This window comes from Nestor notabilis, unplaced genomic scaffold, assembly GCF_000696875.1.
Source record: "Nestor notabilis isolate BGI_N333 unplaced genomic scaffold, ASM69687v1 scaffold10701, whole genome shotgun sequence".
Classification (NCBI taxonomy): Eukaryota; Metazoa; Chordata; class Aves; order Psittaciformes; family Psittacidae; genus Nestor; species Nestor notabilis.
Window position 1 is genome coordinate 21,443 of NW_009915149.1, and position 18,959 is coordinate 40,401.

General features: G+C 43.3%; 1 protein-coding gene across 1 annotated transcript in view; it reads left to right on the forward strand.

The window, feature by feature from the left end:
• RAPGEF1 (Rap guanine nucleotide exchange factor (GEF) 1) overlaps positions 1-18,959 on the forward strand; it is an 80,279-nt gene that overhangs the window by 20,128 nt on the left and 41,192 nt on the right. The window contains exons 2-4 of the mRNA XM_010023987.1: positions 10,197-10,336; positions 14,450-14,628; positions 17,984-18,140. Of these exons, the coding sequence (XP_010022289.1) occupies positions 10,229-10,336; positions 14,450-14,628; positions 17,984-18,140 (444 nt within the window). The 5' untranslated portion in view covers positions 10,197-10,228. The remainder of the gene's footprint in view (positions 1-10,196; positions 10,337-14,449; positions 14,629-17,983; positions 18,141-18,959) is intronic.

Below are 18,959 nucleotides of genomic sequence, written 5' to 3' on the forward strand. Positions count from 1 at the left end.
AAAGAGATGCTGAGATAAGGTTCAACTTTGTTTCTGGTAAAATACAGTCTCAGCTTAGTTCTCTTTAGCTATTGCCCCGCTGTTGTATGTCAGCGTTGAAGGTGTTTCTTCTTGAAATGTAGGCCAGCTTCCTCTATCAGCAAAGTGGAAGCTCATTAAAAATAGGAACTGATTCTTAGTAGAGCCCACTTTTGTGAATTTCCATTAAACATCACAGTACCTGTTTAAATACAGACAGCCTGGGTGATACAAGAAATTACATTGCATGGCAGCAAAGAATTAAGCTCCAAAGAAGGCATCACTATCCCCTTGTTAAATGGGTTTCCAAACTTGTCACTGCATTAGGCTACATCATATTCCAAAATAGCCAAGGAATAGCTGCTTTTTCTTCAGCATTAAATTAACAAGTAAAATTCTAGTGCCTGTTTCCATGCTAGGCTCAGTTGTGTTACTGACGGTGTGGATTCCTTCAGCATCCCTCTGTGTTACTGCTGATGCTTGTACAGATCTGCTGGGGTTTGCTTCTGTAGAAGTTCATTCTTCTATGTAATTTTTAAAGATACGTTTGTTTTAAAGTCAGGATTTGCTGAGAAGATCAGGGAGAACTGCAGGTGTTTGTAGCAGTTGCCTTCTCCTTGAACCTGTTGTCTGTAGGAGCAATGTAACCAGGAGATTTTAGTTCAGGCATGAGAAGACAGGATGTCACAAATGATTGTTTACTGCTAAAGTAACCTTTAATGTTTATGTGCAGTAGAATGAAAGGCAGACATCCCACTTAGACTCTGTAAGCTACCTCATGTTTCCTGCCATGATGGTCTAGGGATGTGCTAATCCTACAGCTAACAAAGAGGGAGCTCCCTCCTGGGCTGCTCAGTTCAATTAACATCTCGGTTTCCCCTTGCTGGAGGCGCTGATGTTTCAAATTGTGCTTATAGAAGACTAAAATTTCCTCCTGCCTGTAGGCAGGCAATAACACTGGTGGTTTGGGTGCTGATCCTATCAGGTATAGAATAGGGTATGGAACTGAGGATATGGCCTGCAGCTTGTTAACCCGTTGTGCAAGCAGCACAACAATCATGGAACAGCAGCTTCTGACCTGATTACATCAGAAATTTCACACCTGCAGTGCTGCTGTATCTCTTTGCACACATGCTTGTCTGTGTATGTGGAGATAGAGAGCTGGCCCTCTGGGGCAACAGCACAGTGGTACTTCAAAATTCAGAGATTTGCATAGCCCTCCTGTGATGCCTTGTTTTATTGAGTAAGCAGTATCAGGGAAGTTTACACTGCTGCTGCAGTGCCTCTAGGAGATAGAGCTGGCCTGGTTCCTCAGATTCATTTTCCTTTCTCTTGCAGAGATGTGAGCCCCCAGCACGGTGCACTGGAGTTGTGCAGACATGTTTAATCTTACTGAACTGAATATCTGCTTTTCAGCATCTGAACCCTGAGGATACAGTGCTAGTCAGAACAGTAAGAAATGAGGCTTCCTTACAGAGCAGTTAGGTCATCTCTTAACATGCATGGAAAAGAGCTTACATCACACTCTCACCTGGACTGTTGCCCTTAATCTATGCCACTTGCTAAAGAAGGAAATAAAATTGAGCATGTTTAAGCAAATGCTTTCCATGTTTTGATCTTATTTCTTGTGCTCAGCTCAGATGAGTGTGGGTGGTGGCTTTTGGGCAGGGTGTAAGGTTCCTCCCAAGCCCACTGGAAAAGAGGGGTTAGCTTTGCAATTCAGACTGAATGTGCGAAGAGTCTGTAATCTGAGGTCAAAAATAAAGATGACTATAATTAGTAATGTCCAAAGCAACTGGAAATTGTGTCAGGCAGATCTGAGCCAGCTTCTCTTCTTTTTTTTCCATCGCCTAATGAGTGAGAGCTGAGGTTACTCTCTAAGGATGAAAGAGGGATGAGTTTTTCCCTTTCAGAACTGGTGCAGTGGGGCAGTTGCAAAGTCAAGGCCCTCATTTACAACCTTGTTTTTCAGCTCTTGAACCTGTGGGCAGGTTGCAAGCAATTAGGCTTTTCCCTAAAGCATCTGAAATAATGCGTTTCTGCTTGCAGTCCTGCAGAGTGCCAGTGACGACATTCTGTCACCTTGGAGATGGATAAACAGCTTCAGCAACATTAGGTTATAATCTTTCAGGTCTGACTTTCAAAGCTGACAGCCGTATGACTGAAACCCAAGCCTACAAAGGGATTTCAACGTGGAAAGAGTCTAAATGTGCTCGAGTAAAATGAGAGGAGGGGAGAAGGAGTTTAAGTGGAGCTCCGTGACAAGGCTTTTTGCTTGGCCATGGCAGTAGTGTGAATGAAACAAATTGGCTTTGGCTCATATGCTCCCTACAGCCCAGAGTGACTCAGGTAGTGTGCATGCATACTTGTGCCTGCAGGGCTTTATTTTTAGATGTCTGAATCAATGTCATGACTATGTCCTCATAAAGCCACTAGACGACTGGGGATGCCCATGGACCCCATATTAAGTCATGTTTGGTGAACAGAGAAATTCAGTAGATTGTCTCCCAACCATTGCAATATCTGCGTTCAGTGCTGTTTGCTGCAGTAATGCAGAGGCTGTGCCTTGTAATTGGATTATTTTTCTCCATTTAAAATTAAATGTTAACAGCCTTGGTGGGTTCTATGTGTAAAAAAAAAAGAGCATGGACCACAGCGGTCCTGTTGATGTTGGAGGCTACCTGACTCTCTTGTTGTTTTACTGGTGCTGGCACAGGGGGAGGTTACGAGTCATGTTACCAGTGTTGTAATCCCATTAGTTCTTTCGAGCTTGCAGGGCTGTGCAAAATCAGTACTTAAATGGGAAATTACCAGAGACTCACCAGATGCTGCACAGAGGTTTGCTAGTGATCTGGTAAATTGCAACCTTTCTGCTTGTGAGTTGATACAGGACCAGTCTGCAGCAGTGGCTTTCTTTCAGATACAACAGAGCTGAAGTCCTGTCTGCTCTTTATCAATGCATTACAGCATCTCTTTCAGAAAGGAGTCTCAAAGCCAGCGTTGGTGTGCTGGGGGAAACTGAACTTGGGCAGCAAAGTCCTACTCCCTTAAATCCCTCCTTGTTCAATTAATTGTACCTTTTTTCTCTCCCCCAGTAGATCGATTGGGTGGTATTACTGCAGTTTTCAGCAGCTGAAGGATTCCTGGTTTATGTGCCTGCATGCCAGGAGATTTCTCTCTTCTGAAATTCTTATGGCCAAAAGACGACTAGGAGGGAACCCGGTCAGCTGCTCTGAACTTGCTGCATGGTTTGTTGCATCCTCCTTTCCTCACAACCTGAAGATTTGCTTCTATATATGAAGCTGGAAGGGAAAAGAGCTGTAGTACTAGCGCACTGTAAAATGAATGTGGTTGACTGACCCCCATCCCTTTCACTGCAGTCGGGAGATGTGGCTGAATTGATAAGTTGCCCTCTATGCCTCCCCATTCCCCTGCAAACACTGTGAGCTCTTTCCACTTGAGGTTGCTGCAGCTGGAGATGCCTCATTCATGGCTGCAAGTTGAAAAAAAAAATCAAAATCAAAATGTGCTCTCTGACAAATAAAAATGTTTTGCTTCCTCTGGAGGCCCCAGAGGGCGGCATAAAAAATAATGAAGCCTGTGAGTCAGTGAGCATTGCCTGGCCAGCTGAGAGGGAACTGAGCCTCCCTTTTCCATAGGAGTTTGTGTGCTGTCATTGCACATCATTAATGCTCGCTGGGTTATGCTCATTCACTGTAATGCTGCCAAAGAGAAAAAGGGCAGTCGGTCTTTCCGCTCCCCAAAGCAGGCTGCTTCGAAGGTGACGTGATGTTAAAGTAGCTTTAGAGCTCCAGAGCGATTGTTTGATTCCCGAGCAGCCCTTCCTCCACCGTTTTCCTCTCAAACCTGGCCGCTGTCCTAGCAGTCGGATTCCCTGGAGAGGGACTTGGAGCAGCTTACAAACAGCTCCACCTAAGGTACAAAGGTTAGGGTGGGCAAACTTCCTCGTTAACAGTGGAGCCTCCCTTTTTTTTTTTTCCTTTCTGGATCCCCAACTGGGTCTTTTTTTTGTTTCTGAATAAATTCTCTTTGCTTCAGTCTCTGGGGGAAATGGCAAAGTTGAGAAAAGTAAACTAACAGAGATGGAAGTGGTAGGTCTGAGGCTTCTGTAGCGCGTCCGACATGCAGCAGTGACATGCTTATACACTTAAGAGGGATATTTTAATTCTGTTCTTTCACATTCTGTCTTTTCTATATTCAGGATCCCAGTTCATCCCTTTGAGAACACCCAGCACTGCACAAGCGCTGCGTATCAGCGTTTTTAGTCTTCTAAACATCCCCAGGACTTCTGGAGAAAGAGGGCGTGAAATGTACCAGGAGGCTGTTGAGCAGAGTTACACATTGCAGGTGTGAAAGGGCTGAGAACATATCTGGGGTTCTCCTCATCTGTTTCTTCAACCCTCCCTGAAAGCCAAGTGCTTCCTCTCCATCCTTATAGCTACACACTGGCAGGCTTGAATGTCCTGTTGCTGGTGCCCTCCACCCCAAAATTATTCACCATTGTTTTTAACGGTGTCCCTGTGGAAGCTTTCTGTTTCTGTGGCAGCTTTCGGTTTCCTCATAGTTTTCTCTCATAGCTCACTAGTGAGCTTTGCATTTTGCCTCATTGTGTCAGCTCTGCCAGTGTTTCTGTGGAGGATCTGGGCTGCTGGGAGAGGCTGTTTGAGTTTCAGGTTAGAGCAACATTTCTGCAAAGCTCAAAGGCCTCGATTTTCTGTCAATCACTATTATTTTAATGTTTGCATTACAAGAGAGCCCAAAAGCTGTAGCCAGGGCAAAGGCCCCACAGATCTGTGTGCATACTTACAGGTATGCAGTAGATAGCCCTTGCCTTCGGGGTGGAAGGAAGACAGTTGGGAATTCTAGCAATATTCATATAAGATCTTTAAAGATCTATTCTTTGTGGCATGTGGGAAGCTCTCATATGCCCATCTGCCCATCCTGAGTCACCTGTTCTGCTGTGTCTGACAGCAGAATTGGGTCTTGAGGAGCCAGATCCATAGTCCCAGCTCTGTAGCCTCTCGCTGGGTACCGCATCGCAGCATCAGACAGACATCCTCACCAGAAAGATCATTTTGAACTACAGCTCGTTATTTTTTCCCTTTTGCTTCAGAACTCTTAAAAGTCCCTGTCAGCGAAGGTTTAGCTGAAGTCTTGCAACTTGCCTTTTGTCTTGCACAAATGATGGAGCTGAGCCCAAGGGAACAAATGCCATTTTAATGGGCATCGTTGTGTAACTCATTACATAAGTCACCTCTGCCTTCAAAGGGCTCGTGGCAGAAATGGCAGGAGCGGTTGATTAAAAATGTGCACAATAGCTTCATTATGACATGGGGAGAGATGTCTGCTGTTATTTTTAATCTGATAGCTTTTAAATATGTGCATCCAGCAGAGACCCAAGTGGCCTTTGAAAAGCGAACCATTTGTGGGATAAGATTTTTAGACTTCACTTCGTTCTTTCTAACAAGCCACAAGAGTCAGTTCAAGCTGGAAAATGAACTATAACCCTTTTTGAGGCTTTGCCACCTCTAAAGCTGCAGGGGTTTGGTGTGCGAACACGACCAGAGTGAGAGAAGATGGAAGGTTTAGGCTTCCACGTGAAGGAAAGAAAAGGTACTGTAATCTAAAGTTTTGAGTTTGCTTTTTTCCAAGCCTATTTTCAGTTTCTTTGGTATGATCACTAGGCAAGTTGAACAGTGGAATTGCCCATCCCTGCTGCTGGAGGAGCCTGCCTGTCGTTGAGCTGTGCTGTAGTGACAAAAACATCACCAGGAGGTCCAGAAGCAGACAGGGGTTATTTCCCATCTCCAAAGCCTCCCCGATGCTGGTTTCCCCACAGCTGGAAAGTCTGCTGTGACTGAGCTCTGTAAAAGGCTGAACTTTCACTTTGACTTTAAAGTAAATAGTTTGCTATGGGGTTAGGTTGGTGGAATTCACCAGCGTGTATGTGTTTTGACTTAATTTCTGGTGTTCATTTGAAGCAAGTGGAAAGTGACTGTTTGACTATGGCTTCGGTGGACATTGGGCTTTGACTTGCCGGCTTTCTCCCTAAGCAGCCTAGTTTCTTTGCCCACAAGCACGTAAGCTGATTTATCTGCCTTCCCTTGTGCCTCTTAATCTGCTGTTGTTTAAAATCTGCAGTTCTTTCCTCACCAGATTTAGCTTTCTGTTGGCAAACTGGCACACAGTGCTGCTTTGCTGGAGCTGCTGGAGCTGCCAGGGGACGAGGTGGCTGTGGCCTCCCCAGCCCAGTGGCTCTTGGGGTACCAAAACCCCGCTCTGGCCACCTCTGGCAGCAGGGCTTGGACCAGGCACATAACATGAGCTTTCTCCTGTTGTGTGTGTGGTCAGACCCCAGACACGTGCCGTTGGGGGGGAGACGAGCCCAGGAGCTGAGCGGGGCCATGACTCAACAGCTGGAGCGCGTTCAAGCACAACGGAGCGGGAGCCTCATTAATAGGGGATGGAATTAACAGTGAGACGAGTGACGTATTAAACCTTCCAGTCAGAAATCAAGAAACTCAAATCCAGAGTAAAGTAATTTTGAAGGGATTGGGTTTTTTTCACAGCAGAGAATCCGGGCAGGTGAAGTACAAAGGGATGGAAAGTCAGTGGTTCCTTTGAGACAGAAACACTTCAACACAACACACTGTTTTTTCCCCCTTTCAGTTGATATTACTCCATCGAGTTTATTACCCTATCTTTTCCCATTCATCTTACTAATACTTGGACACTGCATAGAAGTACAGGGTACCCTTCTTCTGCACATCAGAAAGGAGAAAGAGAAGTTGAGAAAGCCAGTGCCGAGACTGCAGTTAAATGTTGTCAGTTATTCATCAATAGGAGTCGAGGGTAATATGATAGAACAGTTTCCAGCGGGCAGGCTACCAAGCTCAGGAACAACCTCAACGCTGCATTAAGAGGTTTGGTTACTGTAGACAGGCAGGAAGGAGCAGGAAGGTGGTTTGAGCACTGCCATGACTCTGTTTTCTGCTTCTCTCTGTACATTAGCAGATTATGCGATCTGTAAAGGCATGCTTTGCTGTTTGAACTTTTTAACTGGACAGACATAGGACATGTTAGATATTTAAATTAGGATATCGTGTAAAGAAAGTGACTTTCTCAAAGCAGACCAGTGCTGTGTAACCAGTCTAGGAAGTCACTCAGCTGTGCTTTTTGCCAGGAGACTTTCAGTCGTCATCTGTAAAAGCTTAGGTAACTGCTGCCTTTGAGCCAGAGCACCTTCCTGACTTCTCTTTTATACCACTTCATCCAGATTCATTAAAATGCAAATTCTGTTTATAATGCTTGAACGATGTATCTGCTTGAAAAGCGTAAAGCCCATCATGCTGAATAATGTCTGTTGGCATTCACTGAACATAATCACAGCAGCTCTACTGCTTGATTCATGAATATGGGGAGGGGGATGAGGGCCTGCAGTTGGATGGAGATGCTGTACTGGAGTCACTGACTCACCCTCTGTTTAAGCAAGTTGCTTCACCTTTGTGCCTGCTTCCCATCTGCAGAGTAAGGTTAAGGCTTAACTGTTTAAGGATGAGGAAGAGATGTTTGTAATGTGCTTGGAACAAGAAAAGTGCTATTTTTAAATGCTACGCATAATTGAGTGTTGGAGAATATTGGTTTGTGACTCATTTGTTTAACTGCAAATGCATCAGAAACTTATGAGCAGATGAGATCTGGAAAATGCTTGTTGTAGATGGAAAGACATGGCAATAAAAAGCTGCATTAATTTGTGATCTTCAGAGCAGGACTTAGCAGGGCTGTTCAAACAATAACGTTTATTATTATTGCAAATGCCAGCTGCTTTACTTCATTAGTACTATTTTAAGAAGTTCCTATTCTGCTCCAGACACTCGCTCCTGTCCTCACTCTGTTGGTCCGTGTCTCTTTGGAACATGGCATGCAAATGATTCAGTGTTTGATGTGACGGAAGGGTAAAGAGAGCAAAGGGCAGTGGTTAGGGGGATGGGGATCTGCTCTTAGCAGAAGAGAAACTCTCTCTGCTGACAGAACATCTCATTTTGGAGGTTCCTCACCATACACACATGTTAATTCATCCGTTCATGTGCTTGCCCATAAAGGTGGGTAGTGATGTGTGATGGGAAGGAGAAAAGGAAATGGCAGTCTTCTGAAACCTTTCCCCCTTCCAAATGTCTTATTTCCTACAGGGCAAAATTATCACCGTACGCAACAGAGGGGTTTGTAGGTATTGAACACTTTCTTACTCCGACCAGCAGTTTGGATCTCACTGCAGCCCACGGAGGAGCCAGACACAATTTGTTGCTGCTACTATTATTTCCCTGTAGGTTAATTATTGTAGTTGTTTGCCAGTCCTTGACAAATAAGTTCAGAGCCATGACTTTTCTTGGCAAGCATGCATACACATGCATGTATAGAAATACTCGTATGCTGTATGAAGTAAGTACGAATTATTGGAGGGGTTAGTGCAAGAGCATGATCACAGCAGCCAGGAACTGTTTTCAGTGGTGACCTTCAGCAGCCTGTGGAGCCAGGGGGTTTTTAAAGGTTTGGAGATCCCCTTGTAGATGTAAAGCAGTGACGTAAATCGTTGCTAAGTTAAGGTGCCAGCTGTTGTAAGCGATTCTTCAGAGGCCAACTGATATGTCTGGATTTATCTGCACTGACCAAGGTCTTTAGTTCTTCCCTCTTCAGTGCATTAAACAGGACTTTATGATACAGAGAATACTTTGAAATGCATGTACTCCTGTAAATGGAGGTCTGCAGCCACACTAGATTAGAACAGGTGCTGGGCAGCTTCCATTAATAGGATGCAGGCAAGATTTTGCTCTAGAGGACACAAGTAACCAGAGGTTTGGCCCTGGTGAAGGTGTTAATGGCAGGGTCTTAACACACCACAGGAAACCGAGTTTCAAGGGAGACAGCCCTGACGGGGAGGCAAAGCACAGGTTCCTTCTCTTGACCTGTGCTTAGGTTATTTCTGAGTACGAGGACCCGTGTTTGTGCTGCAGTGTGGTATTTAGCTTCTGGGTGCTAGATTTGACTCAGCAGCCTTTTCTGTTTGCAGGCTGCATGCTAACAAGGTGGTGCAGTGCTGCATGCATAGGACTGTGTTGTTTTGACTCATTACAGCCAGGGCAGTCAATAATCTGAAAGAAAAATGAAGCATACAGCAAAAACTGCTTACTTTTCTTGATAATATAAAGACAAGTTTGGTAACTTCTGCTGAATTGTCTGAGTCACTAGAGAGCAATTCAGACCTCCATTTATTGAAGTGCTCTTTGCTCGAAATACATTCTAAATTGCTCTGTACAAGGAAGTGTAGTTTTATTTAGCTTTGTGGCTAAACAGATAAAAATATCTTTCAACGGTAAGAATGCATATGGCATGATTGCAAACCTTTGAGACTTCTGCTTTTAGATATTCAAAACCCCATGAAAATACAATTTTTAAAAGGCTTGAGCAGTTTGTTTTTAAGCCCCGTCAAGGATGCCCTGGAATTGAAGTGGTTCCTCTGGTTGTTGGTACATTTGAAGTGAAATCCACTGCAATTGGCAAGGGCTGGCATTTCTCTTCACGTTATCCATGGAGCCACATCCAAAGGTGATGCTACCAAGTGGGCAGAGAGCAGCAGCCTGGGACGGACATTACATTGGAAAGGACCTGGTGCAGCCACTAGTCCTGGGTACCAGACAGAACCCGGCCTGCACACCCGTGGTGGCTGCTGACTGCCAGCAAAGACACAGGCAGGAGCTCTGCTCTGCCAGAGGTCTGTGAACAAGTCACTTCATCCCCTTGACTCAGTTGCTCATCTGCAGAAGAGCAATGTTGATTACCTCCTTTGTAGAGTACTTTGGGATTTGCTGGGGATAAGTGCTTTTCAGAGAGGTGTTCTTCCTTTTCTCTCCAAGGCACTATTCCTGCCTTTGCACTACAGTGTTGCTGCCTCTGAGGGGAAGCAGGAAATGATGGTGATACTGAAGTTGGAAACATAATAGACAGCCACAATTATATTTTTATCCTCTTCCACTCAACAACTTTACAAGGTTGCAATAAATTTACATGGTGCAATTATATTCCAGATAATGTTGTAACACAGTGTCCCTGGTTTCAACACATTTACCCTAATCCAGTAACATATTTCTGTGTCTTTCCAGATTCTGAGCGTTCCCATCTCTCCTCGTTCACTATGAAGTTGAAGGGCAAGTTTCATTCACCAAAAATAAAGAGAACACCTTCAAAGAAAGGAAAGCAAGTTGACCTGACAGTGAAAACACCAGAGAAGTCAGTGAACAAAGTAAGCAGATGAAGGCCCTGTTCTGTTAGTCCTGCTGGTTTTTTGCTTGCTGGTACTCACTTTATCAAAATCCAGTGCGTGACTTTGTCCTCTGCAGAATTCTGCAGCTTTTTCAGGGATCCTCAGGGTTACTTTATGGTCAGTTATAAACTGCACTGTGTAGCATAAAGTAAGAGCAACCAAGGCATGTACTTCCCTTCGGAGAGCCTGATGAGACCTCCTTCCATAAGCATTTAAGTATCTCATTATGGAATGTAGTGTATGGCGTGACACATCCTCTCCACACGCACACCCTGTGGCTACGCTTGCAGCTTCCAGATAACTGCCTGGTTTTGGGGTGGATCCTTTCAGAAACCCCAAAACCCAGGCGAGCAAATCCTTGAAGTTGGTCCAAAGATGTGCTCAATCCCTGACATCAGCAGGGAGAGTCAAACAGATGTGTTCAAGCAGCTGCTGATCCCAGCACACCGTTCCTCAGACCCAACACGCTCCAAGTCCTCTAAGAGCTGAGGTCACCTCTCTTTCCCAGCACAACCCCATCACAGTGTTATCTCCTCTGCTGTTGTGACCTGATCATGTAGGCTGGAGACTATCCCTGTAACAATACTGTTGCTGTCAGTTTTCAAGTATAAATCTAAGCCAGACGTTAAGAACAGTTGAGGTTATTTATGATAATCCGAAATCTTTCCCAGTTGCTGTTGAAAGTCTCATCCAATGTGCAGTACCAGGAGTGCCAACTTTTTTAGGTTATCTCTGCTGAGGGTTGTTGTGTTATTGAAAGCAGTCAGCAAGATACAGTTATCTTACAGTGTGTGATGTGCTTAATGCCCAGCGAAGTCACTGCAGGGCTTCCTGGCCCTATTCTGCACCATCAGGTGGAAGATGATGAGGCTTTTATTTCCCAGGCTGTAGGTTTTTTCCCCCAGGAGGCCATGGATGTCTTTCTAGAGGGCTGAGCACCTTGCATTGCTGACTGCTGTTTACAAAATAAAACAAAGAATAATCTGAGAGTACTCCTTGAGGGCTTTTAATTCCAGTGATGTTTCAACATGTTGAGATAATTTAGAGGCCTTCCTTTAAATTGACCACAAATTAAATAAATGGGAGATGAAGAATCCTTTTCATAATACTATTCTACAGCAAATACATCTTAGCATGTTAATGATAGGTGAAGGTTTTGCTTTTCTTTCTTTCCTCTTTAAAAACAATGCAAGAAGATTTACTGATAAGGCATGCTGTACACGTAAAACCTTTTTTTATGTACAGATTGGGATTTTTTAATTGGAAAACAAAACACTTGAAATAGTTTTTATTACCATACATGATTATTTAAGCTGTATGCAGTCTTATACTGTGATATAGTGTTGATTTCTGGCTCATTCCTTGTGTACTTTAATAGCTACTGTCCAACTAATCAATTCGTTGGATGTAGTCAGCTCATTAGCTTTGTGTGGAGGGAGTGGGAAAGAGGATATGTCTGGACTGTCTCCAGGTTCTCTCACTGGAATATAGACATCAGTTGACAAACAGGAGATTTTCTGTCAGAAGACACACTTGATAAACCAAATATCATCCTTTCCTCCCTCTTAAATACTTCAAGAGTGTAAAAATAGCATCTTAAGTAGATAATCACTGTAAAGCAGAAATAGCAATGCCAAAAAATTAATGTGAAACCACTATGTGGAACCTGAAGGTTATGCTCAATCCATGCAGACCTCTTCTCCTCTTCCCCTTTATACCTAGAAATTTGGCAGCATACAGGGAGTTTTTTCTGAGCTTCCTTTTGTCCCCTGGACCGTGTCTTTGGTTCTTACTGTAGGGTATATTGTAGGAACAGTAGTGTCCTTCAACAACATATGCAAAGTTGTAATAGGTTTTTCATTGCCAAAATGCAGGAAAAAAGGGTCTGTTCAGCTTTTGTGATTGGGTGCATTCCGTACAGCTTGCTGTAACCCTTTCTGGGTCAGCAGTATCTCATACATGATGCATTTGTAATGATTATTTAAGGGAAGACTCCTACTTAGGTGTTAGGAACACACTGGAGTGTTTGGTGGAAAAACTTAATATCATTAGTCTTGTGAGATACAGACATGGGAATATATTACTATCCATCCATTCATCCCACCAGGCTATTGCTCCTTCCTCTAGATTTATTGCTGCTGTTCTCAGGCCTCGGTGAGTAAAGCACTAAACACGAGAAACTTCAGCCTCGGAGCAACAACTGACATTGACATATGTGAGCTTGAGCAGCACCTGCAATCCTGTGTAGGATGTGCAGGCTTTCCTGGTGTGTGGTTGTGTGCACACGTATGCACACACACACGTGCGACACCTCTGGACCTCAGAAAGGGATTCATTAAACGTGCTCATAGGGAATGTCACCCAAAGAGCTGGCAGGGAAGTTGCAAAAGAAGGGCTGTGTCCCAAATAGTGTCCGGTGGCTGGATTTGCGTGCCTTGGTGTGCTCAACGGAAGGATATGTGTTTCCACTTGTCATTCTGAACTCTCAGAATTAGGCCCATCCCTCCCGTGCGCCAGGAGAGTATTTAAGCTATTAAGTCACCAGCCTTTCTTCAGGAAACAGTTGTTGAATGAAGTACATAAACAGCCATCAGAGCAGGAACTGCAGTACATGTTTCTTCACTTCTGTTTGAGAGCTTTGACCACTGGGCCATGGTCATACTTGCTTGGGGGGGATATAGGGGTGCCTTCATCCTTGAAATGTGTGATCATTTCATATGAAGTACAAAACCTTCATGGGAGGGACTGAGCTTATCTCCTGGAGTAAACTCTGCAGTGGTGAAATTCCTGAAAAATGGGAAATGTCACGTTGGCAGGATGCTCCTCAGCAAGGGAGTTTGGGTGCTGTGGGCTGCAGTCACAACTTGAGGTGCCTGGCAAGCAGTATGGTCAAAAAGTGGAAGCAGCAGCAGAGTTTGGGCACTTCGCAGGTGAGATGGAAAAGTGGAAGCAGCAGCAGCAGAGTTTGGGCACTTCACAGGTGAGATGGAAAATGACAGGGTGGTTTGCAGAACCTGGAGTGGATGTTAGACTTGGAGCTCTATGGGACTTGGGACTCTAATCCTTTTATGCAACTGGCCCCAAATTACTAACCAGTGTTGCCTATAAGTTGTTCTTCCTAAAACCTTTTGAGCTGCTGGCCTGATTTCACAGAAAAGCAGCAGTTTAACAGCTGACAAGAGTATGGGGAGCACACAGTGCCCATAGGTCATTAATTCTTGAAGCTGAATTTACTGAGGAGATAATGGATGAAACCTGACTCTGCTAAGCTCTCTGCTCCTTTTCTAGCAGTGTTCAGTAGTTAATTTAAATCTCACTTAGGAACTACTTGTGGCATTAAAAGTCCTCCAGGCATACTGTGGTAAACTTCTTAAAAATATCCCTGTCCAGAATGCCATTAAGGCATCATGTATCACTTCTGAGTTTCCTCTTCGAGAGTTAGTGGTGGCAAGGAAGTTGGTGACTGCAACTCAGCTTTATTCCAATGAATTGTTCCCTTCTGCAACATTCATTCACCGATGCCAAAACTTAGCTCTCACAGTTTGTCCCTCTGGAAAGCATGTGAGTTCCCTTGTTCCAGCAGCATCACAAAATGACTTGGGGTTGGAGGCTGGTCAGAATGGAGGTTTTTATTTGTGAATGGAGAGATGAGACTGTAGCTCACTTTCAAACAAGTAGGCATATTGGAGTCAGGAGAATTAATCAGAATTACAAGGGTGAACAGCACGTATCTTGTTGAAACGATCAGGATGGGTACAAAAATTCTGGAGCATGTAAGTTTTTCTGATTCAGGGCAGGGGCTGTCCTCTTTTCTTTTTCCCTTTGGCTCATCCACTACATTTACTGGTTGAAAACACCTTTTGGTAGTGAGACGTGCTTAAGGACTTTGATTGCATCAGAGGAGCAACTCAATTAAACCCAGTAGTTGTTGCTTCATTTCTTGCATTATCGTTACTATCTGCACTTAGGGGCAGGGAACAGGCAGCAGATCTGCCTGCAGAAGGTGTGCCCAGATGGAGGAGGTGAGAAGGCTGTATAGCATCAGGAAAGCTGAGTTTTTAACATCTCTCTTCTTTGTTTCCTCCTCTTCAGAATGTATCATGGCTAGAGGAAAAGGAGAAGGAGGTCGTCAGTGCATTGCGCTACTTTAAGACTATTGTGGACAAAATGGCAATTGATAACAAGGTGTTAGAGATGCTGCCTGGCTCAGCAAGTAAAGTGCTAGAAGCCATCCTGCCCTTGGTGCAAACTGATCCACGCATCCAGCAAAGGTAAGTGTCCTCCTTGTGTCTTGTGGCTGTGACAGAGCAGCAGGCTCCCACCTTCTCTCCTTCTTGTGTGTAAAGAATCACATCGCGCCGGGGACAGGCGATGCTGCAGTGGCTAATGAAGTGATGGCTATTTTTACTAATTATGTGGTAGTTTTCAAACATAACTTAAAAGCAGGTTCCCTGCTGTGGAGAAGCCCATGCTGTGGGAAGATAAAGCAAATCAGAATGGTTTCAGAGGGGAAGAAGGGATGATTCTTAGCATGAATTTGGAAATGCATCATTTACTAGTGGGAGGTTCCCCTCAGGTACTATACTATTTCTGCTGTCCATGATGGTATCCTAAAAGCTAGCAAATCCAATAGCTTTTACCTGAAAAAGAGTTTATCTTCAGAGTAATCCCTTTTTGTGTTCAGTTTATCCACCCTGATATTAGAGAAGCCCAAGCCTCCACTCTTAACTGCTTTTTTGGATTTTACTGGATCAGATACAGAAGTAAATAGATGTACTTCAGCAGATGAACCAATCTGAGTTTATTCCTGTGTGCTCTCAACAGATTATTTGTTTTATCTTTTGAAAGATTATAGGTATTATCTTTTACCCAGTTATGCAGCGGGTTTGGAGCCAGGAAAGAAATAGAAATTTGCCAGAGCAAAGCTCAACATGTATTACAGGAATTTGGAGTTGTCAAGCTATAGAGATGTAGCTGCTACTCATCCCAAAGATGCTGGAGCTGATTTACACAAAACAAGCAAACATTGTTGGATAATATAGAAAGAGCAAGATTAGCACAGGCAGAGAAAAGCACAAAACTAGGCAGAAAAATGCAGGTGTTTGGTTCCTGAAATCCTGCCAGTTTCTGTTCTGTTCCTGTTTGTTTTCTGATTAAGTATCTCAATTTTCTTTTGTTTCAAGATGCAGATTTCAGTTCTGGTGCAAGAAAGGCTTATAGTATGGTCGAGACAGCAGTAGGGTGCCAAATATTTTGCAAACAGAGATGCTTAGCTGTGTTTGGCTCTGATGCAGAGGCCAGGGTTGTATCTGACAGTACGAAATAAAGGAAGCAATAGGTGAGCATCAGAGCTGTGGCTGGGACAGAAGAGATCCAATTTAGGTTGGATTTGTAGAACTACAAAGAGCAATAGCTGCTAGAATGGGAACATTTATCAGGCTTCTGGGTGCAGGCACAATAGTTTCTTGCTATCAGGTTTCCCACAGCCATTAAATTCCTGACAAGCACCTGTTTTCACTTAATAAAAGAAATGAACAACTTTCCCCTTACACCAGGAGAACATGTAAAATCCCAGCAAATATTTTTAGGATAGAACATATTACCTTTATAGTCGCCTGCTTTGATTCCTGTATCCAGGGGGTATTTGCTGGGTGATCCTTCCTTTCAAGAATATATTTGGAAATAAATATCAACTAAGTGGTCTTCAGCAGTATTTGAGACAGTTCTATTCTTAAAATCTCTTATACTCTGCCCCTTAGTAATGAACTAATGCAACCTTGACAGTTGGATATCTGTATTTACCCATATAAGCAGAATTTTCATAGTCAGTAGGCAGTGGAGTCCTCTACATAATGATAAGTCTCTTTCTGGAAACAGTATCTATTAAAGCACAGATCCCATGTATATTTTGTGCCTTGTTTAGCCTCACTGAAGAAAAAGGGATCTGGCATTCTCAAAAAGCTGTGTCCTTTAGTGCCTACCGATGTACTTTATTTCTTTGGTGTAGTGGCAGGACACAAAGGGGTAATTCTGATAGCAAATCCCCCTCAAGAAAAGTGAGCCAGACTTGTGTCAGTGTGGAAGAAAGGCCTACAATTATTGCTGGACTTCTTTTTGCTTTAGGGGAAGAGAAGAAAAAAGGATCTGGCATTCTCAAAAAGCTGTGTCCTTTAGTGCCTACCGATGTACTTTATTTCTTTGGTGTAGTGGCAGGACACAAAGGGGTAATTCTGATAGCAAATCCCCCTCAAGAAAAGTGAGCCAGACTTGTGTCAGTGTGGAAGAAAGGCCTACAATTATTGCTGGACTTCTTTTTGCTTTAGGGGAAGCATTTGCATCAAGGAAAAAAGTAATTAAATCTAGCACAAAATGGGCTTTCAATTACTGCCTCCTTAGAAGGAAGCAGACTGAAGATTAATGGCAAAGAAATCAAAGCCTTAGAAAGAGATGGGGGAGGGCCCTATTTAGGAAATATCTCCTACCAAGCTAATTTCATTTGAAATTAGAACAAATGGCAAGCAGCATGCTTTAAAAAAAACAAACAGCCAAACAAAAAAGTACTTGCTCTTGTTTGTGTCTCTCTGGTTGTAACTTGACAATAGCTCTTTCCCCAGTCCTGCAAACCTCATTCACCTAAATAATCTGGAAGCTTGTGGGCTTGATTCTCTTCTCACAGATAATGAAATTACTGGAATTAAGCCAGTGTAAAATGGACCCTGAAGAAAAATGGGAAGATTTGGAACACTTGTATCAGTAATGATTGCAAGATTACACCTTCTCTTATCTATTTATGGTTTTGATGCAGTTTGGAATTGATTTAGCTTTACAAAGAATAGTTGAAGCGTTGCCATCAGCAGTACTGTTACACACCTTGTTTAGTAATGAAGTAAGTGTTTTCAGAATGGCCAGGAAAAAGCCTGTGAGCACTGTTGTTACAGTTAGCTTTTATTTAGAGTTGTCATCCTTCCAAAATTCTTTTTTTTTTTCCTTTCAGAACAATAGCTTCAATTCTGTTTCTCATTAAAAACAAAACAAAGCAACACCCTTCCTCTTCCAAACCTGAAATTCATTCAGTTCAATTTCTGAAAAGAAGCAGGTTTTAATTACATGTTTTCAGGCATTATAAACAGTTGAGGCAATGATTTGTAAAGGAATGAATACAGTCAGCTCTCAATTATCCAAGACACTTTTGAGGAGAGTTAATAAGGAAGAAGGAAAGCAATGATAATAGTGAAATAATATAATTTAGGCTTAAATATAGCACTTAAATATTTACCATTGAAGTTAAGGCACAGGATGGAGCTGTAAATTAAAACAGAAAGGATGTTCTTTTTAGCATTGCTGTGTTAACCTGCAGCCCAGATAATTCCTTCTGTTAACTGAGAATGAACTGCTGATTGATTGTACCTTCCTACTGTCACCCTCTTTGGTGCTGGAGACCAAGAGGGCAACTGCAGCAGAGAAGAAACCCGGGCTTTGTCACCTGCTGCACACAAATCCTGGATGTCGGAGAGAAAATGAGAACAATCACATCCTTAACAGTGTGAAATGCACTTTAAGTCAAGCACCGTTGTAACATTTGATAATATCTCCATAATTTCATTTTGTTCTTTCTCCACTGTCCAGCTCTGCCATCTCGTCCTGCTATAGCCGTGTGTACCAGAGTCTGGCCAATCTAATCCGCTGGTCTGATCAAGTGATGCTGGAAGGTGTGAATTCAGAAGACAAGGAGATGGTGACAACAGTGAAGGGTGTCATAAAAGCAGTTCTGGATGGAGTCAAGGTACGGGAGACAAATATTGTGAATTATATAAAGTATATAATAATGTATTTTAGAAGAGATCTGGTTGAAAGAGGTTGGAATCTTTATTCAGCATCATACTAAATTTCAGCAAATCATTCCCAGTCTCCTATGCAACTTACAGAGTTTGCATATATTTTGTCTAGGCAAAATATAATGGAAATGCTTCCTGTCAATGCCCAAGGAGACTCAGACTCCAGCTCCATGTTTTAACATAAATTTCAAGGGATTCATCAGTGATCCATCACTGCTTTCATCAGTGGGATTAGGGTGTGGGACAGGTGATGAGCTCAGCTCGGTTTTCTGGAGATTAATTTTACGTAACTAATGGGAACGTTTAACAGCAACCTTTGTGTCCTTTGTGGGGCCTACTTATAGCACTCCCTGCCTGCCCCACCCAGGGAAAGCTGTTTGCTTTTCTTCTTCCTTCTGGAAAGCTTTTTGGTACCCATTATTTCCATTTCCCAGACTTGTCTCTGGGCTGACGGCTGCAGAGCCTGTTCATTCAGCTATCCTAGCACTGGCTTGACCTGGGCTTTTAGGGCACCAGTGAGGAGACTGTTGTATCTCCTGGGAATCTGATTTTGAAAGCTGTGAAGAAAGTTGAGCCTCTTCCAACAGCAGATCTGAATCTAAAGGGGAATGTTTAGATCAAATACAGGAGGACAGTGGGGTAGAGTTTTAAGACCTGCAGTAGGTGTTTCACCTGGGTTAGTGTATCAGGAACAGGCATCTTTCACTGTGCTGAACCTCAGCTTAGTTTTTATAAACTGGAGCTGAATGCAGAAATGAAGTGGATCT